The 26,086-nt window shown below is 41.8% G+C and overlaps 1 protein-coding gene across 2 annotated transcripts in view; it reads left to right on the top strand.

Moving 5' to 3' along the window:
- EPHA4 (EPH receptor A4) overlaps positions 1 to 26,086 on the top strand; it is a 152,735-nt gene that overhangs the window by 37,815 nt on the left and 88,834 nt on the right. For both annotated transcript variants that reach the window (XM_081192572.1, XM_081192571.1), the window contains exon 4: positions 25,503 to 25,658. In XM_081192572.1, the coding sequence (XP_081048698.1) occupies positions 25,503 to 25,658 (156 nt within the window). The remainder of the gene's footprint in view (positions 1 to 25,502; positions 25,659 to 26,086) is intronic.

Here is a 26,086-nt window from a genome sequence, read left to right on the forward strand (position 1 = left end):
GGATTCATCCGTTGAAATACATCCAGAACATCATATTTTCTGCTTGTGGTGCCATAGATTATGTACAGAGCTGTGTGTTTTTAAAACCTTCTGCGGACACCGAAGCGATGCTGCCTGCAAGCCATTTGTTGTGGGGTTTTCCACACACAGCCATTCATTGGCCTTGCTCTGCTTGAGGAGTTTCATTCAGCCTTCTTTATCAGGCTTAGTGACAGCCCTTCTCCTCAATCTCATGTTCACCTTCGCTTTCTAAAAGATGCAGCAGCAAATCAGATTGCATTAATGGAAAATGCCCTGGCCTAGAAAAACAGCTTTTTACTACTGACAGAATGGGCTGATGGAGTGAAAGCTGGGTCGGATATGCTGTTTTTCCACTGTGAAAAGTGGCACATTTTCAAGGCTTGCTGCCAAGGCCCCGTAATGGGATTTCAGTGTCCCTCTTTTGTTCATTGTGAGTTGCTGTTTACTATCACGGGTGTTAATATTAACTATTTCAGCAGAACAATGCAATGATATAGAGAGCTCCATTCTCCCCGTAGCTTGATTCCACAGACCAGTAAAAAAATATTAAGATGTCTTCCTGAACATTTTCTAGGCAAAAAGAAGACAAACCAAAGGCATTAAGAGCTTATAGAGAAATTGCCCTAGTCCTGTAAGCTGAGAGGAAGGGAAGCAGCTTCTCCTGGTCATTTATTTGTTCCATCCTATTGCACTGTCCAATCTTGGGGCATCTCTTTAATGAGATCAGATTCATACTGATTCCTACAAGCTTTATTATTTATTACCTGGCTCTGGCTGGAATGTTTCGTTTTGATGTCTATTTCTTTTAGTTAACACTAACATCTGACCTCCCCCCCTTCCCTTTTCCCAAGGCACCACCTCCTGTCCTAACCCACGCAGGCAAAAATTCACAAGCACTTCATCATTTCTCATAGCTAAAGCATCCGGACACACCTTTCTAATTGCCATTTTATATCCGACTGTCAGTGCCTCTGGCGGTGACAGATCTTGCATTTCCACAAATTCTGCTGCAAAACTTATTGTTTTTTTCCCCTTAACGAATACATTGCGAATTTGTCCATGGCTATCCCTTACTTGATTTCTCAGCTCACTTTGTAAATATCCTAGAGCATTCCACACCTCCCCCCACCAAGAAGTTGTTTAATGAGTACTCTAAAAGCTACTTCAGCTTCACAGGTATGCAGTACTAGAAAACACTGACCTTGAATCCTAGGCTGCTTTGAATTGCAAATGTCATTGGCTCAGAGAATGTGCAGTTCAAGGGTGGGAGCTAAATTCTAAAGCAGGGTTTAACTCCTTGGCTGCCTTGTTCCACTTTTGAACACACAACAAAATTGTTAGCTATCCACGTAGCTATTCAAGTGCATGGAGGCTGATCCTTAATAGTAGCAGTCCTTGGAAGCACTTCAATATTTCAGAGTAGTTGATCTGCTGGGTTTGTGTGTGTGCACTCAGCCTTTTTTAATGTGTGGCAGGTGGAAGAATTCTCCATCTTGGCTGCCTTATCAGAATTCTGATAGTGATTCCAACATGTCCAAAAAGGGGGGGGGGACAACTGGTGTGTTTGGGGTGGGGGTGGGGGTCTTATTTTGCCTATCCAGAATTGAATTGCACTAAATCACAAGCTGCACCACAAGTCCGTTTTTAGGGGTGGGGGGCTATTTTTGTGTGTTGTAAAGAAGTGCAACCAAGCTGCTCTTATGCATGAATGCCCTTCTTTGTTCTCTCTCTCTCTCTCTCTCTCTCTCTCTCTCTCTCTCTCTCTCTCGGTTTACGGCAATTGGAAGCAAAAAAAAAAAAGGGGGGGGAGATTTCATTAAGAGCTTGAATCTGGTTATCAAAGTGAGAACACTCCAGTATTACACTCCATTGAAGCTCTAAAGCAAACATCCAGGTAATCATGCATTGTGGAGAATAGAGCCCATGCAGGAGAGTGATGTCATTAAATATTTGCACAGTCAAGCCCCACTTTGCATTGACAAAAGGTGTTTATGCTGCCACTGCTGTATGCGATGTGCTGTGCCGAGCAGCGTGTGAGCAAAATCCGATGGAAGCATCAAAATATAAAATACAGTCCAAAGTATCTGCTGTGATTTTCCCACCGAGCGGCCAACCTGCCAGACTCACAGCTCCAGCCGGCACTGTGCAAATGTACTGAACCACTAGTGGTTGCTGTTTGGCTGCAAATTCGCAGGGGAAAAATGTGTAGAGAATAAACTTGACACATCAGACATGCCATAACTAATTCATTGCAGTCATTACTTCACCTCACACTACTTTTACCCTTTTGCTGGGTGTGTGTATTTTAATGTTACTGTTTAACAGAAGATGGTTTCTGTCTATGCACATCAAATGCCATTTTAACATACAGGACTAACTATGCTCTTTTATTAACTTAGTTGCCTATGAAACAAACGCTAAATAAACATCAGGTTACAAGTTGTGCCCAAATATTTCAGGCATGCTTACCTGACCACGAAAAGAATATATTAGAGTATTTAAAAACATCAATCAAAAGTGGCAAAGCAGCAAGACACCTCAAAGTTTATCTTTCAACCATTTAAATTGTTCCAGAATGGTTTTTTTAAAGGCTATGAATTAATTTTGAATAAGTGCTTTGAGGTTTGCAATGATGCAGGATCTATAAAAATTAGAAAAGTAATGAAAAATATTATTTATAACTGCACCAACATCTCATGGAAGCATATTTACATCCCCTGCCACCACTAGAGCGGATCCCTCACATTTAATTTATTGTCTGCCTCTCACGTCTGGGACTTCACACTAGTCACATTTACCTGGGAAGAAGCGCCATTGAACTCAGTGCGACTGACTTCTGTGTAGACATGCACAGAATTATACTGTATGGTTGGCAGACCCACTGAAAACAATGTACTTAAACTCCATCACTTTTAAATGGGACTGCTCTTAAGTCTAACTAACATTGGATATAATACTAAACCTGTGTTTTAAGTTCATTTCTGACCTACTAATTTAGACGAGTAGGAAAACATTGATGCATAAGAAAAAAACAAAAAGAGGAAAGATGCTGGAATAAGTCTGTTGGATTCCTCACTGTACTGAGCCATACATTTGTCACTGGTAAGTCTCTAACATTATAGGAAGTATTCACAAATTAGACACCTGAGGCTCCCCAGTCCTGTATTCCTTGTTAATGTAAAATGTCCATTGATGAAAACTCAGCTTTGCTTGTGGTGTCAGGTTGCAGATGATGAAAGGTTGAGCAGACTGATTTTGTTAGTCTGTATTCTTCTAGCATAAAAGAAGAAAGCTTCGATCTATGGCGCTTTGAAAGGCTCATTGTGAAATGCCCAGCACACACATTTTCTTCAGGCTACACTTGTGTATGTGGATGTCTGTGATTTTGTTTTTGACACCAAGGTAAATTATTGGCTTTTTCCAGGGACCTTCGATGGATAAAGAATATTTGGGGATTGTAAAAAACAGGGCTGTTTGGTTTTTCTTTTTCTTTTTTGCTAGAGGTTGCAGTAACACAGAAACCTGCCAAGTAATTGGGTAAGAAGTGGGTGTCAATCAAGACACATTGCAGATATGAGCATAACTCACATTTCCCCCTTTCCTACTAAACATAGAATGGGAAAGTTGCTGACACGTTGATCACACCCATGCACAAAGCCATGTCCTAAAATGAACCTTGAAGCAGTAACTACAGATGAGACAGCGTAATCCTTGAGTTGCACTCTCAATGGCCAAACAGATGCCTATCCAATGACCACAAGCAGGACCTGTCTGCAACAGAGCTCTTTCCTGCTTGTGATTCCCAATAACTGTTCTTCAGAGACATACAGCAGAGATAGAACATAGCCACCATCGCTAGTGGCCATTGATAGTCCTATCCTTGATGAATTTCTCTAATCATCTTTTAACGCAACTCGAGTTGGTTGCTGTCACTACATCTTGTGGGCGAGAGATGTGTTCTGAATCTTCCAAGATTCAGCATCACTGGATGACCCCGAGTCCTTGGATTATGGGAGAGCATTTCCTTCTGCTGAAGGCCCATATTCCTAGGACCATTCACAGACAATAATCAGCAATGCTCAATAATTGCTTGTTGTTGTTGTTGTTTAGTCATTTAGTCGTGTCTGACTCTTCGTGACCCCATGGACCAGAGCATGCCAGGCACTCCTGTCTTCCACTGCCTCCCGCAGTTTGGTCAAACTCATGTTAATAGCTTTGACAACACTGCCCAACCATCTCGTCCTCTGTCGTCCCCTTCTCCTTGTGCCCTCCATCTTTCCCAGCATCAGGGTCTTTTCCAGGGAGACTTCTCTTCTCATGAGGTAGCCAAAGTATTGGAGCCTCAGCTTCACGATCTGTCCTTCCAATGAGCACTCAGGGCTGATTTTCTTAAGAATGGATAGGTTTGATCTTCTTGCAGTCCATGGGACCCTCAAGAGTCTCCTCCAGCACCATAATTCAAAAGCATCAATTCTTCGGCGATCAGCCTTCTTTATGGTCCAGCTCTCACTTCCATACATAACTACTGGGAAAACTATAGCTTTAACTATACGGACCTTTGTTGGCAAGGTGATGTCTCTACTTTTTAAGATGCTGTCTAGGTTTGTCATTGCTTTTCTCCCAAGAAGCAGACGACTTTTAATTTCGTGACTGCTGTCACCAAATAATTGCTACACACATTAAAATATGGCAGCAGTTCATCCGTACTTCTCCCCTCCCAAGAAAACACCCCAATGCAGAGAGAATGCCTAAACCAGCTCCAGGGTTATGATGATGATGATGATGATGATGATGATGATGATGATGATGATGGGAAATTCTACTCCAATTGCAAAGATATCCATTAAGCTAGTTGCAGTGTTCTGTCTTCTGCTTTCCTGTTGTTTATGATACACGAGAATGACTGGAATTAGTTTGGTGGCAGTGTCTTCCAGTCACAAAAGCCACCTGGAAGGCAGAAGTGCTTTGCATGAAACTCAGCATGGGCTGTGCAGGAGTCACGAAGTAAACCCAGATAGCTGGACTTTGCCTGCGGTCTTTTGGGAGGAATTGCCTGGTTTCAGGTAGATTGCTCCTTGTGAATTTGACATTGGTGGGAAAATGGCTATGAATTCTGCAGGCGGCTCTCCCGCGCACAAAAGACTAATTTATTTATTTTGCTGGTATGAGGTTACCCTGTCACTGATACACTAAAGCTTCACTGTACTAAGCCATTTCAAGCACCATTGGGATGTCACCGAGAGCATTCCGTTAATCATTGCAGTAAAATTAAACCTTAATACCTTTTATTGAAACGAGATAAAAGTAATGACATAGGAACTGTAAGCTGATAGTTTTAATCTTATCATTAAGATACTGGGCCAAAACTGGAGGTGATAAGGGCGGCAAAATAGTGTAAGGGCCTCTGAGCATTTTAAACAGCAGTTGCACTTTGAAAGATACTTCTGTAAAAACAGTGTCCCATGTGTTTCTGCTACTAATTTTCATATCAGCTGCACTCTGTAAACAAAAAAGTCCTGAGCTTGTTGACTGATATCCTTGTGGAGCTGCAAGGAGATTAGGAATGCAGTTTGGATATTTCTCCCCGTCCGTGGGCACCATGAGAACTTGGGGATGTCATGAGACATGGAAAAAGATGTTGTGGGGGTGGGCACACAGTCCCAACAGCAGTTTTATTACATTACCAATGTATTTTAAAGTGTTGCCCAGTCACGATCACTATATTTATGTCTTATGGCCAAAACAGAGAAGCAAGATAAAGGTTTTTGAGAGTATATTCTACTCGTATCAAAATTATAGGCTGGATTTGTGGATCCAAAATAGATTCCCCAGTCTAGGTTGCACAGAGAAGCTTAGCATGGCTACTCTTCTTGGAGTACCAAGGACCTCCAGGCTATACTGCTTATTATACTCTGTTTACAATATTTATATTACTATTTTTCAGCTACAAAATAGAAGACTTGATGTACTCAAGCTTGAAGTATGGGAGACAGGCATCTTTTGGGTTCTGAACTATGTTGCCACAAACTTCCAGAATGGACTTGGGGCCCACTGGATGTAGCAGGCCTGGAGTCTGATACAGAATCCAGAAGCCCTGGTTCCAGACTAGATTATTATTGGGCACCATCTTTATTCCTAAACTTTAGTCAGTTGACTGTTATGGCCCATGAGACCATGGGGAAAGTGTCTCCATATGCAATCTACAGAACTAGGAGCCACACTGTTCGCTCGGAACAGCTGCATTGCTATAACTTGAGCTTCATATTACAAGGCACTATTAAAAATAAAATGGTATATTTTGAATAATATACCAGGAATAATATAGGTCTCCAGTAGGCCAGAAAACCGAGTTGGGGTGATGATGATGATGTGTGTGTAGCTAGCTAGCTAAACTAAACTAATTATCTGATCATAGCTCATCCATATCTTCTCTGCTTTGGCCTTAAGACATAAATATTGTTACTGTGACTGGGCAACACTTTAAAATACATTGGTAATGTAATAAAACTGCTGTTGGGACTGTGTGTCCCACACATCTTTTTCTATGTCTCATGACATAGTTGTTGTTGTTGTTGTTTTAGTTTTATTCACAGTAGTGTTTCAATCTGAACAGATCACGTTGCAATGCTGTAAGTCATGTGTTTCCCTCAAGATAAATTCTTGGCTTCGTTTTCTTTGTTTGTGGTAAAGCCCCATATCTCACAAATCAGCATATTCACACTCTACATGATAATTTACTTGGCATAACTGAAAGTGGTTTATAATTTATACATGGATAAGATTTGTTGGGCTTGCTATAATCCCTCCAAGTATCCGGTAAAATTCTAAAGCTGAGCTCTTTTGCAGACTTACCTGGGAGTAAGCCCCACTGAATGCAATAGGACTTACTTCTTAGTAAACATCCACAGGATTGTGCTGTGAGTAAGACAAATTAGAAGAGGACAGGGAATTCATGTGCTAGGCCTTGCCCCCATTTGTTATTTCTCCAGTGGTAAGAGGGGACACTTGTAGGAAATTGAGAAATCCAAAAGCTGCTGGAATTTATTCTTAATTGTAAACCTTGAGATCATGCAAAGGGGCAACCATACTTCCTTTCCTTTTAACCTATTATTTTCCAGTTTAATATGCAGCACGACCATGAAATTTCAGCTACAAAAAGGTTCAGCGATTGCAGGCTTTCCCTCGAGTACCTTCATCTGTGTTACCTTCTGAGGAATTTAATGTAAAATTCTAGTAAACTGAAGCTGAACGAGCTTCACGCTCCCACACTCATTGGGAAAGGAGCCTGAGAAGCATATTTAGTGAACATATTTAGTGTGACTTGCAAGATTTTTTATCTCACATGAGATAACTGCTCTATGTAATGATCTCAAAGTGTATTCCATTAAATTGTTGGCATCTAATTGGCTTAGCGGTATTGTATAGTCAGTTGGTTGGCAATGGAGCAAACAAACTGGTGCATGGAACATAAATCCAGATGTGGCCAACTCCCCCTTTTTTAATCTTCTGGTGGAGCAGAGGTGAGACATCTGATAGCAGGTTTGTAGCACCATTTGGGATAGTTCAGATTTCGGCTAAAGCCAGCTTGCACCAGCAGATAACACTTCTTTTCTCTGTGTTATCCTATACTCTGAAAATATTCTATGGTGGGGGGAGGAACCTTTTTGAGCCAGAGCTGAATGTTCACATTTTCTTGTGGACAACCTTCTGTGGTCAATGGTGAGTATAGTCAGAGGCATGGGCAAAAGTGGGTGGACAAAGGGATGTGACTCTGATTTCTGTATTTAGTAGGCTACATCCCAACTGCGTAAAAACCAGGAGCAGGGGTGGTGAGGGATGGCCTGCTGAGAGTTTCAAGTCTCCAGGGCCAGACAGAGGGACTTGGAGGGCCATTTTTGGTTGTCTGTGTAATCGCATGGAATTACTTTAGTGCAGACTAGATGCTCACATGAGCCATTTCTATGATGGGGGTTTCCTTTTTCCAAGATGCCAGGATCACAGAAATTGCTATGGGTGTCTTCATGTACGGTTGCTTCAGAGTGAAGGGTACTCCAAGCGTTTGCGCTTGGGCGGTGCTGTTGTGCTCAGGTCAGAAGAAGAAGAAGAAGAAGAAGAAGAAGAAGAAGAAGAAGAAGAAGAAGAAGTTCACTCACTTATTGTAATCACAACAGTTCACATAATGGGGATGATAATGATTGGAGGAGGAGGATAATTTTACCCTGTGCTTTTAATGGTTCAAGTAACCACACTGTTACTATGTTAAACCCAATTTTACTATCTGGTAGAACACACCCTTTGTATGCTGAAAGGTTCCAGGTTTCACTTGGCACCTCCAGGTATGACTGGAAAAGTTGGCCTAAAACTGCCAATCAGTTAGTAGACATTACAGTGGTACTTCGGGTTACAAACACCTCAGGTTACAAACACTTGGGGTTACAGACTCCGCTAACCCGGAAGTAGTACCTCAGGTTAAGAACTTTGCCCCAGGATGAGAACAGAAATTGCGCAATGGTGGCAACGGGAAGCACCATTAGCTAAAGTGGTCCCTCAGGTTAAGAACGGTTTCAGGTTAAGAACGGACCTCCAGAACAGTTCATGTTAAGTTCATAACCAGAGGTACCACTGTACTGAACTAGGTGGGCCAATGTTCTGACTTAGTACTCTGTTTGCTCTGCAGTAGCTTCTCAATTTTGATATGGGCTGTAGCTCACTGGTAGAGCATATGCTAAGCATGAAGTTCCAGATTCATGTGCTGTCACCTCCAGGGAGGACTCAGAAAGATCCCCGTTTGCTGTTTGGAGAGCTGATAGGGATAGACCACTGACCTGACTTGGAATAAGCCCCACACTACCGTCTCTGTTACTTCTTTGGATCCTCAGATTTTCAAGTGGCCTCAGAAGGGTGGTAATGCTGGGCTTAATTGCACAACCAGAGATTTACAGACGATTATTTGCCAGTTAATTACAGGTCCCACATAATAAGCTTAAAGTGGCCACAACATGGCTTCAGGTTATCCGTATCTACCCTGTATTCTGAATATAGGAAACTGAAGTGTGTGAAAAATATGGTACATATTGAAAACATGGATAGGTCATTGATGCAAACTTGATTTTCTTTCTTTTTACATTCTCAACAAGTTTACATTCTCAACAAGAAGACACAAAGCAGGGAGCATGGGATGTTTTGCCAAGTGGTGTTTCAGCTTTGACCCAATGCTCCAGTGTGGAACTTTTGCTCCCCCACCCCACCCCCGATGTTGCTGGCCTGCAAATCCCATTGGTCTTGACTATTGCCCATGCTCTATGGGTTTGGCAGGAAATGTGGATCAACAACATATGGAGGACCAAAGGTTCTCCACCTCTGCTCTAGTGCAAATTGGTTCTATTCTCCATGGGAACAATGGGGCGGTGGATGATATCTCCTCTGTGCTGCTTCCCTATAGCTTCTTATTTAGGTGGCAGTTATCCCTTTAAAGCAATTGCATGCATTACTTTCTTTTATCTGTCCTGAATTTTCCACCGACTTACATGGAAAAGTTACCATCACTCAACAAAGTGGGTGTTGTTGTAGAAAATACTATACCTACCCAGAATTGCTGTGTTTGTTTCGGGAAGAACAGGAAAAAAGGCTGCTGGCTCTCTTCTTATCTACTGGCATAAAAGTGTATTATTCTCTAAAATGTCTGCAATTGTAATGTGATATTAATGTTGGTGAATCCAAAATATCAAAGGGTAAAGATGACGGATGCAACTCATCAAACGAATGGCCCTCTCTGAAATGTCATGGGTAATCAAGTATGGAGCTGTTAATGGATATGATTTGCATGCTAGTATTTTGATTGATGTACAGCTTAGACAGGGATTGATAGTTTTTATAGGGATCATTATGCAATGCTTTCGGAGGTGTATCTATGAATTGTCTCAAATTAATATTCATAGTGGCTATGATACTGCTCATTTGGAAGTCAGACTGATCCTAAGCTCCTCACATCGAAGCAACCTCCACTGGGACTTCCAGTAACATGTTTAAGATCACTCTGATAGGTTTTCCTTAGTCATTCTTACAATTTTGAACTGCTGCTCCTGCTAAAGCTAAAAAGGAGAACAAGTTGGACCAGTTCACTGTTTTCAGTGTCTTTTATTAAGGTTTGCTGGGGACTCTCGTAAGCTCGAGTACCAAAAATCAAGCATGCAATTAATTTCTGCAATTAATTTATGATGTATGCATGATTTGCCACCAAGCAGGAAAATGTTCTTCCTTCTGAATCCCTGTGTCACCACAGCCCAACAACTTTCTATTGCAGTGCTTGCCATTCTGATACCCTCCAAACATTATCGGACTATAACTCCCACCTGCTCTTTGACCATACTAGCTTGGGCTGATGGGAATTGGAAGTCCAACAAGATCTGGTGGCATCTCCAGTCTCTTGGAGATGGTGACCTCTTGCTCCAAGATAAGAGTAGGAACAGGAAGATCCTTTTATGGTCAGAAGTACAGGAAGGAATACCCTTTTATGGTTAAGAATACCAGAGCAGGAACATATGTGATGTCAACCTGCGTACATAGGCTGACGTGGTTGGATTCCTGGGGAAGGAGGGAGAGGGTGCCTGGAGGATATATATACTGCATGAAATTTCTCATTTCTTTGGACTTGCTGTGAACTGACCACGCAAGTGCCTTCTGCTATCCGGAGAGCAGAATAAACTCTTTCTCTGAACCAACCCTCGGTTTCATTTGACTTCCTTCCTCCCGTCCGAGAGCAACGCTTACCCAACCAATTGGTAAAGTCCAATAAGGTTACACTTCCACCTACCTCTTATATCACCACAATAGCCCATTTCAGATGTCCAATATATGCAAGGGATGTCTCCCCATCCCACAATTCCTAGTGTTACCAGAACCCTTCCTAGTCCCAGTATAGCACATCTTTCTTGAGGCAACAAGGCCTGATGTTTCTTGCCCTCTCTTATCTCTGCTTTTCTTCAGGCTCTAAAGGCCTGCTGGCCATTTGAAACCAAGAACAAAAGCAACAGCAGAAGCACATGTGGAACTTTGTGCATTTCTCTGGCAAGAGACAGCATCCAGAAAGATAGGGACAGGAAAAAGTGGCTGAGATGAGATAGGATCTAGACAAGTTGCTTGACATGGGTAAGGGAGCAGCCACGTAAAGTTGTTATCACTACTGCAGAAGCTCTCTGTTATGGCAAATAATACAGTGGTACCTCTGGTTGCGAACGGGATCCGTTCCGGAGGTCTGTTCGCAACATGAAAGCAACGCAACCTGCAGTGGCGCATTGCAATGGGAGGAATGTCCCATTTTTTGAGGGATGCATGATATCTGATGATAGTTTCTTGCTTCATAAGAAGACAAGAGCCTGCGGGACCAGGGCAATGGCCCATCTAGACCAGCATCTTGTTATCACATTGGCTATTCACATATATGCCTGTGGGAAACCCTCATGGCAGACCTCTGAGCATAAGAGCCCTCTCCCTTCCTGTGGTTTCCAGCAACTGGTATTCAGAAGCATTACTGGCACCGACCATGGAGGCAAAGCTTAGCCACTGTGGCTGGTAGACATGGATGGTGTTATTCTTCATGAATTTGTGCAATCCTTTTTTAAAAGTATCCAATTTGGTGACCATCACTGCCTCCTGTGGGAGAAAGTTCCATACTTTAACTCTGCGCTGCTTCCCAGTAGCCCCTTGTTCAGGTAGCGATGCCACTGGTGGAAGAAGGGCAAGGAAATGTTGGCCCTTCTTCTAGTCCAGAGATTTCTGTGCACTATCACAGCCTTCATCTAACTTTGGGAGTTTAATTGCCCTTTTGCTGATCTGTTAATGTTTTAAGAGATGAGTGATAATCCCAGAAGACTGGAGGATCCTTACAGATGCAGATCTCTGCTTCCTCTCCCCCCACAGTGGTTAAAGGAACTTGTAAGCAGGCCTCCTGACGATGGGATTAGGGGTTGTTAATGTGAGGATTCAGGCAATTAGTAAGCTTTAAGAGGAGGAGATTGTAAAGGCTTCCCTAGTAGGCTAGCTTGTAATCCCCGCTGATTCTGATGTTATAGGAAAAGACCAATGTTTTTTCTGCACATAAAGCAACCTGCTGCTGGACTCTCTTTGTATGTCTATGCTCCCCACCATGAATTTATCCAGGCTGAAATTGGGAATAGTTCACGCATGCATGTTTTTCATTAGCGTTTTGCACACTGCCTGCTCAGTGTGTAAGCACACTGAGTCAGAGGGACCAGCTACATGTTATGTGCAAGTGGAAGCATCAGAGCACAAGTGGAGTTTTTAGTAATGGGGTGACTGAGAATAGCAATGCAAGGAGGGTGGAGATATTTAATCTTTACACTGCCTGTGTTTCCCTGTTCCAATCTGCAGATGCAGTAAAAGATCCTAAAACTGGCAATTAACAGCAGCAAACTAAGCAGCGGCATAAATGCATTAAGAACATAACTAAATAAAACAGGGCAAACCTAGTCTGGCACCTGAAAGATAATCATGACGGTGCCAGGTAAGTCTCCAGTTCCAGAGTTAGGTCTCACCGCAAAGCATCTTTCCCTGGTAGTCAGCCACCCACCTAACCTTTAAAGCAGTGTTTTGCAAACAGTGGACTGGGACCCATCAGTGGACTGTAGGTCGCTTTCAGGTGGCTCTCAGTGCCACAGCCTGCCCAGTGTATCCTCACCTGCCTTCCATGTACCATGTACCATACCATGTACCATAACCTATAGTTCATAGCAACACCTTGCATGCTGAGTAAAGGAGTCCAGGAGTGTGGGAGGAAGGGAGAGTAGGGAAGGAAAGTCTCCCCTGAGAGGAAAGGGCCAAAGGAAGAAGGAAATTAGAAAGTGAGATAAAAGTGTAGTACTTAATAATGATAATAGCAATAGTGAGAATGGAATGAAAGGGATAAGAGATGAGAAACGTTATGGGAAGAAAAAGTGAATGTAAAAGCAGTGGGGAGGAGGAGGGATGAAAGGAACTGTCAGTTGAGGTTTGGATGGGGAATAAGGCAGAAGTTGCGTGTGAAAGGAGATTGGGAGAAGAAATGATGGTTGGTGGGGGGGGAAAACTTTGAGAGGCATGTGGGGCTAAAATAATTTTTATGTATGACTCTTCCATTTAGAGGCTCTGCATCAGCAAATCCTGCTTGGAGAACTGTGGCAAAGAAAGCTGCAGTTTCCAAAGATGGATCAGATAGCATTATGAAGTCTTTGTCGGCTGATTATGTCAAACTCAGCCTCCATTTGCTGCCATTTTGTGGCTGGTTCTGCTCCTGCACTACCATTTTGTGAATGGTGGACCTCAGTAAATTTTAGCTGTCCCAAGTTTGCTCTAAGGGTAAGAAGTTGGGAGAGCTCTTGCTCTAAAGGCATAAGAACCAGAGCATCAGAAAATGAGGTTAATTTACAGGCAGATTTGTATGGGGAAAGATAGTCTTTAGGAAATCCTACATCGAAACCGTTTAGGGTTAAGCATCCTCTCCCAGGCTGCTTCTGCATGGGAAAAACCTCCTTCCTAAGTTGCTTTTCTTTTCTTTTTGAAGAATAATAATAGATTGGGTATGTAGCACACATTTTTGTATGATGTAAGAAGATGAAAGAGATTCACCTGAGTTTTCTAAATGTGTGATGGACTATTCACATGTGCACATCATCACTTGATGTTTGAGTCATCAAAGATAAACATGCCTGTATGATCTAGGCATTCATTTTTCCACGTGAAAAGGAAAGCTTCACTGATCTAGGTTTTAAAAGTGCCAATTTAACAATGTCATCGCGGATTGCCCTTACTTGCTTCAATAAAGAGAGAAATGACTCGCTGAGTTTTCCCTTAAAAATGGCTAGCTCCCTGAAATTTACTAGCTGACTCATTTCCTGAATCTTAACATCTTTCAGTAGAAGCAATTAAATTTCCCAACTCAGATGAAGCCTATAATAAGCATAGCAGCAGCTTGAGCAGTTTGAAATGGGAAAGCTAGTTCAGATATTATTGTTCGCTCAGCACCACTTGCTGCTGACACCAGTATTAAATGTTACTCAATTGGCAGGGGAAGGGGGAATTCAAGTGCAAGTTGGAGCAATCTTTGCAATGTCAATGGCCCTGAAGTGGGTACCAAGAATACCTAGTAATACCCTCCAGCACTGTGAAATTGTGAAGCATTTCTGCCATGTACCACAAGCTCTTTTCTTTTGCTCTGAAGCATTTTGGTGGGCGTTAAAAATAAAATAAAATCCTTTTCTAGGTTTTGGGATTTAAAACAAACTTGATTTCAACCATCTATTTATAAATATAAAGGCTAACATTTTATAGCTTCCTCTTTAGAGCTATAGTGCTAGTGTATGAATGTTCAGAATGATGCATGTGAACAGCTATTCAAGTGTAAGGTCACCAAACATCACATTACTACTTAGTGCTTTGATACCAGGAAACAACAGGGCCTCTTTTTGCTAAAAGCTGTAGTAAGTGGTCATGTTTACCTTGGCATTGTCTACGTTGCTAGCGGTAATCCTAAAACGAATCCTGTTAAGTGCAGCTCATTAGATGTCCTTCTGCTGTTTTCTACATCTTTTCCCTTTAAAATTATGCACTCCACAATTTACTGAACTGTTCATTAGAGACTGCTATTTAATACATAAGGCCACAGGGACGTGGGTGGTGTTGTGGTCTAAACCACTGAGCCTCTTGGGCTTGTCGATCAGAAGGTCGGTGGTTCAAATCCACACAATGGGGTGAACTCCCATTGCTCTGTCCCAGCTCCTGACAAGCTAGCAGTTCAAAAGCACGTAAGTGCAAGTAGATAAATAGGTACCGCTTGGGAGGGAAGGTAAACAGCGTTTCCGTGCGCTCTAGTTTCCATCACGGTTTTCCATTGCACCAGAAGCGGTTTAGTCATGCTGGCCACATGACCCGGGAAGCTGTCTGTGGACAAACGCCAGCTCCCTCAGCCTGAAAGCGAGATGAGCGCTGCAACCCCAGAGTTGCCTTTGACTGGACTTAACCATCCAGGGGTCCTTTACCTTTACCTTTTTACATAAGGATATACGTGGAAAGCCAAAAACCTGATGGCTGATAAATTTAATAACTTTTCTTGTTGTCACTGCACCACTGTCAAGTCCTAAATCTTTGTTTCCATTATTAAAAGAGGGTGTCATATATTTTCCTTTAATTGTATTTCCCAACTCTCCCCAATACATTAGGAACTCACAAGAAATTTAAATAGAAAGGGTTTCTCCCTCAGTCTACGTCAGAAGAAACCAGAGAGGAATTGTCATTCTTCCTTAACTTTCTAGTTGTTGTTTAGTCGTTTAGTCGTGTCTGACTCTTTGTGCCCCCATGGACCAGAGCACGCCAGGCACTCCTGTCTTCCACTGCCTCCCGCAGTTTGGTCAGACTCATGTTTGTAGCTTCGAGAACACTGTCCAACTTTCTAGAGGTCTCAGTTATTTGTACCTCATATTACACTCTTAAGTTGCTGTGCTGGTTTCTTTAGAATGCTTGAATAGAACACAATGTGTTACTTCCTGGAGTTGAGCAGCAACCATTGGAGACGCTTCAAAAAAGACCTTGAGTTGTATCTAACAAAGTTGTCCCATTCGCGTAGTGTCCAAACTTTTTTCAAAGAGGGCCAGATTTGATGAAGTGAAGGACCTTGAGGGCTGACCAAAGAGCCAACCATAGTTGTTGACTTTTTTTTTAGGATTGAAGTTGTATGTTGAGCTTTTTTATTTTAGAATTTTACCCCAGGAAATAAACTGCCACAGGGGCTGGATTAAACTGACCGGTGGGCCGGATCAGGCCCCCAAAACAGACTTTGGACATCCCTGTAAGGACTTCTGCTTGTGAAGTACCATTTCCACACTTTCTCCTACCTCTGTGTCCCAAATTTGTTGTGAGTTTCCCCTTAGCCCTCTGGGGGGCATGAATTGAGGGCTTTGGTCTGGCCTTCATAATGTTTTCACCATAGTGTATTTTGCAGAAGACACAGACTTATGAGCCATATACCGAAAAATCAAGGTGGTGTGCAAATAGAATTACTTAAGAGTCATCCAGATGGCTGCATGCAAGTCTACAAATAGCACCCATTCAGATTTCTGCTGTTTTCCTGCGTGAAATATTAATTTGGTCCTTAAACACAATTTAGCCTTCCAAAGAAATTGGAGGGAGGTCAATGTGCATGAAGTGTTACTACTAGCCTAGGCTGGTTTCATGTGGTGGTGGGGAGTATAACAAACACAGTTACTATTCAAACAAAAATAATTCCTACCTACCCCAGATAAGTGGACAACTGGCTGGCAAGGCTGAATCAAACTTCCTTAGAGCGTCCGCAAATTAGAAAATAAGGATATATCTTTGGTTGCTCCTTTCCTCCCTTTTGTATAGTGATGTAGTATTAAAATTTGACCTTGCAAGACAGTGTTCAACTCACCAGTATGTGGATATGCAAAGAATACAGATATTATATTTAATTTTCAATATACGGTGCAGCTTCTAACCATAGGAGACAAGACGCTAACAGTGCCCAAGATCAAAGGGAGCTGTTTTTATTTAGCAATTTGGTCCATCACATTGAATTCTACAGCATGAATGTAAGAAGGGCTCTAGAGAAAGTTCATTTCCCCGCAGTCCTTCTGAATTCTAAGGATCTATATCATTCTTGAAGCCCTGCATGGAGTAATTAGATTGGACTAGGAAAATACTGCATTTTGTGTGTGTGCAAGAGACATATTCATTCTGTTTAAAACCTTCACATTTAACCTCCCCCCACAAGACAATTGTGCATATGATACTAATGGCCTGAAAATGAATTGTTTTCCAGATGTTGGGTAAAGGAAAAAACCTTTGAAATTTTTGTCTCATGGAGACAGGGGTGACTCTCCTCCCTTTGACATTTGGGTCAAAAGATCCAATAAAAGGACAGCTTGTCGAAAAGTTATGATAAACCTTTGGGACTCCAAACAGTTGCACAATTACTGAGGGGTCTCTTGGTGTGGGGTAAAGAGCTCATCAAGAGAGGCTATTGAAACAATTGAGTTCTATAATTAACACCCGGAAATCTGTTCAGAGATGGTAATAACAATAAAAAGAGAGCTAAGAAGAAGCTATCCGCTTGTGTGGCAGATGTGGTTTTGTTATAATTTGAGAAAAAGAATCTATTTAAAGGGGAGGGGGAGGGGAGGGGAAGAGATGGAACGTCTATCTTTTTATTTCACTGAGTGCCACTAAAATATAAATTGCAGCTATTTTCCAAGGTAGCAGGTGCTCTCGATATTGTAAACCAGTGATCATCAGTCTAGAATGCATACAGCAACACACTAGCAAGGCATTTTCCCCCCTTTTGCATTTTTTAAAAAAGTTATGCTGTTGCTATTTTTGTTTGCAGACAATTGATAGGAAGTGGGTTACTTGAGCCTACCTCCTTAAAGAGTTTATTTTTCCTCTGTTACACATGTTGCCTTGTTACAGAAGCCTCTACATATTATGCTACTGTTCAAGAACAAAAGTAAACAGGCTTTGTATCCTTGGGGATCTAAAGTCCAGTTCGTAGGACAAAGCCCTTCTTAATGTATACACAACAGTAGGTAGGCAGGTAGGTAGATTGTAATGAATACATTAAATACATTGTTATTATTGTACTGTGTTTGTTAGTCACTTCCCTTACAGTCTAACTCAAAGCGACTTCCTTTAAAATCAATTTAAAACAATGTTAAAAACTTTTTTTAAAAAAAATAATTCATATATTTATTTGTTAATTAAATTTGTATACCGCCCTTCACCTGCAGAACTCAGGGCAGTACACAACCTTTAAATACAAGATAAAAATACAAGATAAAAAGCACAAATTACATTTTGTGAACTGCATTGTTATCTGGTGAACTGCCCTGAGATTTTCAGATGAAGAGCGGTATATAAATTTTATAAATATATGATAAACACAAGAGCAACAACAACAACCAGCCACCCTCAGGCTGCAAGTCCTGCCCCACTAAAACAGGCCACAATGAAACAGGCCTTTAAAAAGAGTCTTTATTGGCACCTAAAACTGGATAAAGATGGCGCCAGGCATGCCTCTCTATACAGTGGTATCTCAGGTTAAGAACTTAATTAATTCTGGAGGTCTGTTCTTAACCTGAAACTGTTCTTAACCTGAAGCACCACTTTAGCTAATCCCCCCCCCCCCGCTGCTGCTGTGCCGCCGGAGCACGATTTCTGTTCTCATCCTGAAGCAAAGTTCTTAGCCTGAGGTAATATTTCTGGGTTAGCGGAGTCTGTAACCTGAAGCATATGTAACCTGAAGTGTCTGTAACCCGAGGTACCACTGTATATTACTGATTACTTGCCTCCAGTTGTTTAAAAAGGCACTGTGTTATATGGCATTTCAGTAGCACTGTATGGCATTCAATGTTATACGGCTTTTTTCTCTCAACAGGATTTAGTAGCAGCCCGTGTATGCAATTGGGCTTCCCTAGCATGGCAAATACAGCATGCCTGCATTCCTGAAGGCCTATGGGGGCTTCCTTTCGCTGGCTCTTAGCTCACCACACAGCAATGAGGAAAGCTCTGCTAATGCATAAAGCACAGGGTTGTTGTTTTTTGCAGTCATTTTATCTCTGATTCAGAAACTGTTTTACACAGACAGTAGTGGCTTTGAACTTGAACTGAATGCCGCCATAGCTCTATCTGGACATTGTTTTTATTTGCAAGAAGGTAACTGCGTAAAGGACAGTGGGAGCCTTTTGGCAAGCCTTTATCCTGTCTCTCCGCCCCCCCCAACTGCATCACCTTTTGAGTGTTTAAGGTTCCCCACACGTTGGGAGGATATTTGTGAAGTGGAAATCCTTTGGTACTTTTGAAGGCCCCCCTATATATCCTAGAACCTTGAATTTGCCAAGGTGCAAGGAGTCTCCACAGGTAGAGGAGACTCCTTGCTTCGTAACTTCATCCTCCAAATGGGGAAGGGAGATGTAAAGAGTGGTCCACTGAGGAGGGCAAGACTTATCAGAGTACCCCAATTTCCCTCACTGGGTGACCTTGGGCCACTCATCATCTCTTAGCCTAATGTATCTTACAGGGTTATTGTGACAATGAAATGGGGAGAAGGAGAACCAGATACGCCACCTTGAGCTCCTTGGAAGACAAAGGTGGTATATAAATTTAATAACTAACCAACTTTGTGGATTGTCTTCATGCATGCAAGCAAACAAAACCTCTGAAGAGGGCTTAAGTGTGTAAAGCCTAGTTCCCAAAGTCCACCTTCTATATGCATTGGTTGATATTGGTTGTTGTGCTGAAATGTTGACAGGAAAGCATGTTGTTGAATGGTTCCTGTGCATACCTGTGACCCATGAGGTAATCTCTGCACATGATACCTGCTTGCAAATTGGTACATTTGGAATTGTGCTACTTTGGTGAAATAAATCCAATTTTTGGGTGGACAACTTAATTCCATAAGGAGCTATAATATAACAGAATGATGTGCACTTGTGACTTCATTTGAGATTACCTATACAGTGGTACCTCGGGTTAAGTACGGTACTTAATTCGTTCTGGAGGTCCGTTCTTAACCTGAAACTGTTCTTAACCTGAAGCATCACTTTAGCTAATGGGGCCTCCTGCTGCTGCTGCGCCGCCAGAGCACGATTTATGTTCTCATCCTGAAGCAAAGTTCTTAACCCGAAGTACTATTTCTGGGTTAGTGGAGTCTGTAACCTGAAGCGTATGTAACCTGAAGCGTCTGTAACCCAAGGTACCACCGTATGAGAAATAAAATTAATGTTCTGGGAGGGAGCCAGGGAGTCCATACAGGTGGCACAGTTTTGTTTCCCCCTGTTTCAGAGTGTTTACTGTCCAGATTGTAAAGACAGTAATGTATTAAATCGGGATGGGCAACCTCAGGTTTAGGGGCCAAATGAATCAATCCAGGTTCTCTGCCTGGCCCTCAGAACCCTCTCCAGACAACACTCCCTGCTTCACGCCATCCTCGAGGGTTTTTGCCTGGCCATGGTGTGTCTTTGACCACTGATAATAACTCTTCTTGCCTGGGTTAGAGACAGGGTATGCGTGTGTAGAACTGTACAAAGGTAAACTTTATGCTCATTTCTCCACCCACATGTGGCCCCCAGAAGGCTGCCCGGAAAGGAATGCGGCCTTCGAGTTGGAAAAAGGTCCTCCACCCGTGTATTAAATTATAACCTTGTCATGTCGGTGTGGGATCTGGATAAAAGAAAATGTCTCCCCTTGGCCTTGTTTCACTCTCTCTTTCTAATGGAAAGAACTAATTAAGGCAAAGCTAAGGGAATCGAATTCAAAGTTTGCACTGCTCATGTGACCTAATCTTTTTACAATGGCATCTTTTGCAAGCCGTGCAAGAATACATCTTTTGCGAGCCATTCACGCTCTGTCCTCTCCAGAAAATCCTCCCAAGAGAAAGGAAAGAATGAAGGATTGTCTTGAGTGTGCAATAAAGACTTTCAGGAAATGGGAATCTATGCGGGCTTGCTTGTTTTTCTACCAATTCATTAACATTCAGAAATACTGTATAATATCTTAAGTTTGTTTTCTTTTGAAAGGGCCTTGGTCAGTCATAATAGGTGTGTCAGCTGATTTTCCGTGCCAAAAAAAGAAAGAAAAAGAAACCCTTTACAGAGCTAGATTAGATTGTGACATAGAAGTCTATCAAGATGTAAAGAAATGTTGAACAAATGCAGTGGATTAGCAAATAGAGGAAGGTGCCAAGAGCTGGAATGTATTGAATCTGAACACAGCAAAATGAAGAAAACCATGAATTCAGTTATGGGATTTTCTACAGCTAAAGCAAAATGGCTGTTTGCCTCAGACAGAGCTTTAGAGAGAGGTTTCTTGGGTCCTGAAAAATTAATGAACTGGGTTTAATGTAGTAGAAAGGAAAAGAATGTAATGCTTGGAAGGAAAGGGAAGGGGGGGGAGGGAGAATAGCAACTTTGGGGCTCAGTAAGCCTTTTTAAACCAATGTGCATGGACTTAAAAATGGAGGAGGGAGCCCCAAATTGCCTGCAGGGGATGTGTTTCTTTGCTTAAATGGGTCTATAATGTGAACGGAAAGCTTGCATTGGCTAGAATATATATTCAGTATAAAAATGCTTTGTTTGTTTTTTAAATCCCACATTGGCCTCATTTAAATGTCACACTAAAAACGCAATTAATGATTTGCCGTGTTCCCATTTTTCTAGACTGCTGTCCAGCAGCACATGGAAGAAACAAACCATAATGCCTAGCTTAGCATTGTGTCTGAACCAGGAATTGTGGTTTGTTCCACTCCACAAACCTTGACTACGTATAATGGTTTGTTGGGAGCCAAAGAAACCATGACTCCTGGTTCAGATGTAAGTAAGCTAGGGATTGTAGCATGTGGAAGAGTGAAACAGAGTAGGAAGGTATTTGCTGTGGTTTACTGCGACTTACAGGCTGTGCCATTAACAACGTCCATATTGACATCATCCGCATATGACATAAAATAGTTTTGAGAGAAGCTCAAAAGTACCTTTTAGTGTGGTTGGGAAATGATCTCATTCCTGTATGGTTTTCTAATGGATCCTCTTTCTTAAAAGACGTTTGGCCACTGTAAGGGAGAAGGTTTTGCAGATAGGGAGAGGAGTTAGTTAGTTGAGGAGCTCAGATTCCCTGGATTTCCCCTCCCAACTTCCTTTACTGCTTTCTGTCAGAACAGCTCAATTTGAGAATCAAGCTGCCTATAAGGAAATGCCAATACTACAAACCTCAAAAGCCACAATGCTCAAATCCAGAAAATTAATGGTTTTTCGTCTGAATATAGGAATGCTAGGACACACATACATGTCATTTGGGAGGCTATTTATTTATGTATATATAGCATTTTTTGGCTGTTATGCAAAAAGCACCAAAGCAGTATGTGGCATAAAATAATCAAAGAAATTAGTTCAGTTTGGTAAAATAATACATAAATAACAACAACAAATGATACACATAATATAGCCAACAGTCTAAATAAAATAAAATTTGATGCTCCATGGCTTTCAGAGATGGGCAGGATTACCCCAGAAACCCTGAGGACAAAAGGGCAGATTCTATGAAAACCCAGAAATTGCATGGTTTTGCAAGAATTTACCTGCCTAGGTAGAAACAAAATAGTGCACTTCTAGTGACTGTGGCATGTTAAAGACTAGTTTTCGTTGGCCTTTGACACCTAAGATGTGTGTTCTCAGGTCCCACCATATTCTTGTGATTGTAATCCTTTTAAACCGTTTTTAATTGTTATAACCTGCCCTGGGACCTGCTGGTGAATGGTGGGTAATGCATTTAATAATAATACTGTCCAGTTTATCTGATTAGCGGGCTTTAGCACCTAAATCTTATGCCATAGAAATAAAATGGTTTGTGTTTAAGGTTTCATAAGACACTTTGATGTTTTTGCTGCAATGAACTAATATGGCTGGCCCTTTGGGAGTATTTCACATTGAAGCTATATGCCTATGCAGGTTTCAAATATACATTCAAACAGCCCAAAAGAATCCAGTAAGACTAAATTAATTGATGACTACATTTGCATAATTGCATCTTTATGGTGAAAGTTCCATCACATTTGGGCTACTTATCAAAACATACTTTTCCCATGAATATTTACTGTTCAGGTTAGATATGGTTCCCATCACTGGTGGCATTATTTCCACAGGCATCACATGTGATGTAGTTAACACTCCTTTCAAATATAACCTGGTTTCTCAGCTAACATTGAAGTTGTCTCAAAGTCCAGAACATTAGAATTGTTGTAATTGATTTCTCGTAATCCAGCTGTAGAACATGATTGATTAACACATGATTAACACATTAACACATGTGATTAACACATTAACACATGTGAATAACACATGACAGCATGTGTTACCTTGACATCTAGAACAATGCATTTGTAATGTTTATGCGTCCTGCGTATAGACAGAGAACTGACAGATGCACAGTGTGATAAGAAATGTTCAGCATACAGGGGTACCTCGGGTTACATATGCTTCAGGTTACATACGCTTCAGGTTACAGACTCCACTAACCCAGAAATAGTAACAGATAGGTAGCCGTGTTGGTCTGCCATAGTCAAAATAAAAAAATTCCTTCCAGTAGCACCTTAAAGACCAACTAAGTTAGTTCTTGGTATGAGCTTTCGTGTGCATGCACACTTCTTCAGATACCAGAAATACTTCGGGTTAAGAACTTTGCTTCAGGATGAGAAGAGAAATTGTGCAGCGGCGGCACGGCGACAGCAGGAGGCCCCATTAGCTAAAGTGGTGCTTCAGGTTAAGAACAGTTTCAGGTTAAGAACAGACCTCCAGAATGAATTAAGTTCGTAACCCGGGGTACCACTGTATTTGGCTTTTGCCAGCTTGTACTTCCCTGTTTTGCCAGGGACACCCAAGAATCAGAACCAGTCTGAAATAACTTACTGTATTAATTGTAGGTCTTCATGAGGATAAAATTGCCGGACAGGTTTATAATTGCAATTGAAGGGGATGTCATGGATAATTTTGCGAACTTCTGTGTGCATCCAACTTAAATTTGCAGTGAGAAGTGAACTATTTTTGCACTAAGCTCCTGCACTGGAAGAGGATTTTCAGGTCAGGATGGAAAATAGGTCAGTGTGATATACAATGATTCCAGTCCAACTTCAGGCTTGGTTAGTATTTATCATCACTGTAAATTCCAAGAAGCTTCAAACTTTTCTTACCATTTTTCAGGATATCAGATCTTGTTTAATTAAAATTTTAAAAAATGTCATTGAAAAAAGAATTTCCATACCAACCACGTCAGATCTATTAATCTGCCTCCTCCATAAGACCTTCAACCTAGGTTTTTCTTCATTGAAACAGTAATTTGTACCTTCTTAGCTGCTTATCTTTTGAGGAGGCTCATTCTTTTTGCACAAACTGTCTTTGTTTGATGTGGCTGGCAGAATGATGGACTGTACCCAATAGGTTTGCATTTGTGTTTGGGGACTAATTGTGTTTGATGTGGGGAGGCTGAGCTTGACCCCTTTGCTTCTCCTTGCCAATGTTGCGCGGGTTTTTTTTTCTTTTAATCAAAGCCCCAAGGCCATTTGAAGCGTAGCCAGAAAGCACCTTGCAAGTTGAACCCTATCTAATTATGTGATGTGTGTAAACGCTGAAAGCATAAATCTTAGTCACCAGAGCTATGTGTTTTTATAAGATTCCCTGGTCCGGTGACAGCCGAAGCAAGCAAGGGCAAGATTGATCCCACAGTGATTTTTATGGACGCTACACCACACTTCGTAAAGTTTTGACTTGTTAAGGAGATTCCATAAATGGCCTCAGTTAATAAGGGTGAAGTGACTTGCTCCTTTACAAACATGTTGCAGAAATCCGTGGCTGTTACAAGTACATCATAAAAGTGGGGGAAATTAAATCATATAAAAGAATGTGGAGTGAGTGGGAGAATAGCTGAAAGCAAATGGTTACTGGAGGCGTAGAAGCAAAGAGCAAGGGAACTCTAAAGGTAGACTGTGTGATAAAAATAAGAAACATGAAAGTGAGTCATGCTGTAAATATTGGCAGTAACCATCCTTTCTTTTGCTCTTTGTCCTTTATAAAGCTGCCTAGTTGACTTTCTCTGTTTCAACGTCTGGTGATGGTGTTTTTTTTATTTTTAGCCCTAGCCAAAATTTGTTAGAGGGACATGCTTGTATGCCACTGTTCAAAAGATTTTCTTAATGATACTTAAGAGTATTTTTTTTTAATCCCAATGATGTAAAAGTAGTCATCCATGTAAGCATCATATTTATGAAGGTGATGTCACTGAACACTTGCTGCACATGAGGCCTTGGCATCAAAGAGTGCAGCCACTGGTATGCTCCAGCTCAGGGGCGGAGTGTTGATTTTGTCTCTTGGGGAGAGGAAAGCAAATTAATTGGCTTCTGCAGAAGGGAGAATTGCCTTTTCTGGGCATGCGAGAGTAAGAGGTTGACTGCCAATCACAGTAGGGTCTTATTCCGCTCCATCTCAAAAATTGGCAGTGTCACACCATCAGCTGCCTTTCGAAAGTAGTCATGGAATTAAAACAACTGCACCCTGTTTACTGCAATGTGAGAGTGTCTGCAGGTGGGAAGTAAGGAAATGGGGTTTACATAATAAACCCACGCAGGGAAGAAAATGAGACAGATTTTCCAACCAAGTTGCTACATGGACATGCTTAGAGGTGCTCTTGTAAGCTCTACAGGCCTACTTGTTAATGGGGGTCTCATCGGGATTAAAAATTGCCTTCCTTGCTTGGAGAGCGAGCAGTCAAGTGCTCCTTGGCTGGTTAATTTCTCTCCCGGTGCTAAGCAGACATCATTTTTCCTCTTTCAAAAGTGCCCCATGTCTGAATGCTGAGTAAATGAGGTAGCAATTTATTATCAAGTCCTATACCAGTAACAGCTCTTCTTTTCTGTCCCCCCTTCTTTTCCCAAGCTTGCAAGATTGGATACTACAAGGCCCTCTCAACAGATGTTGCCTGTGCTAAGTGCCCGCCTCACAGTTTCTCCATCTTGGAAGGTTCCACCTCTTGCACCTGTGACCCGGGTTTTTTCCGAGCAGAGAACGACGCTGCCTCCATGCCCTGCACACGTAAGTCAGATGCCTTCATTTATTAATTTTCCTCTCCTCCTTCTCTTGCTGCTCTTATAATTTATACATGAGACACTCCCCAGAGATGTAGATCGTGCTATGAAAAATGTCTGGTTGGTGACAGGGACATTCAGTAACCATTCCCTTTTAAACAAGTCAACACAATATGTCAATACCGGGTCCTTTCTCCTGCTACACAACGGAAAGCAAACTTTGTGATTAAGTGACAGAATGTAGGTCAACAGCCAGAATAAGAGGGTCTAGTTCCATTTTGGGTTTTTTTGGTGTGTTTTTTTTTGCATTGGTGTCTGCACCGTGGAAGTGCCTTAAGGCTGCACTGTGTACGCATAATGAGGGACAATCACAGCCTTGCATATGTGATGTGATCAGAAAACAGGAGAAAAGAAGCTCTGAAAGAAAGAGGCATG

This window comes from Podarcis bocagei (genome assembly GCF_964188305.1).
Source record: "Podarcis bocagei genome assembly, chromosome: 4".
NCBI classification, from domain to species: Eukaryota; Metazoa; Chordata; class Lepidosauria; order Squamata; family Lacertidae; genus Podarcis; species Podarcis bocagei.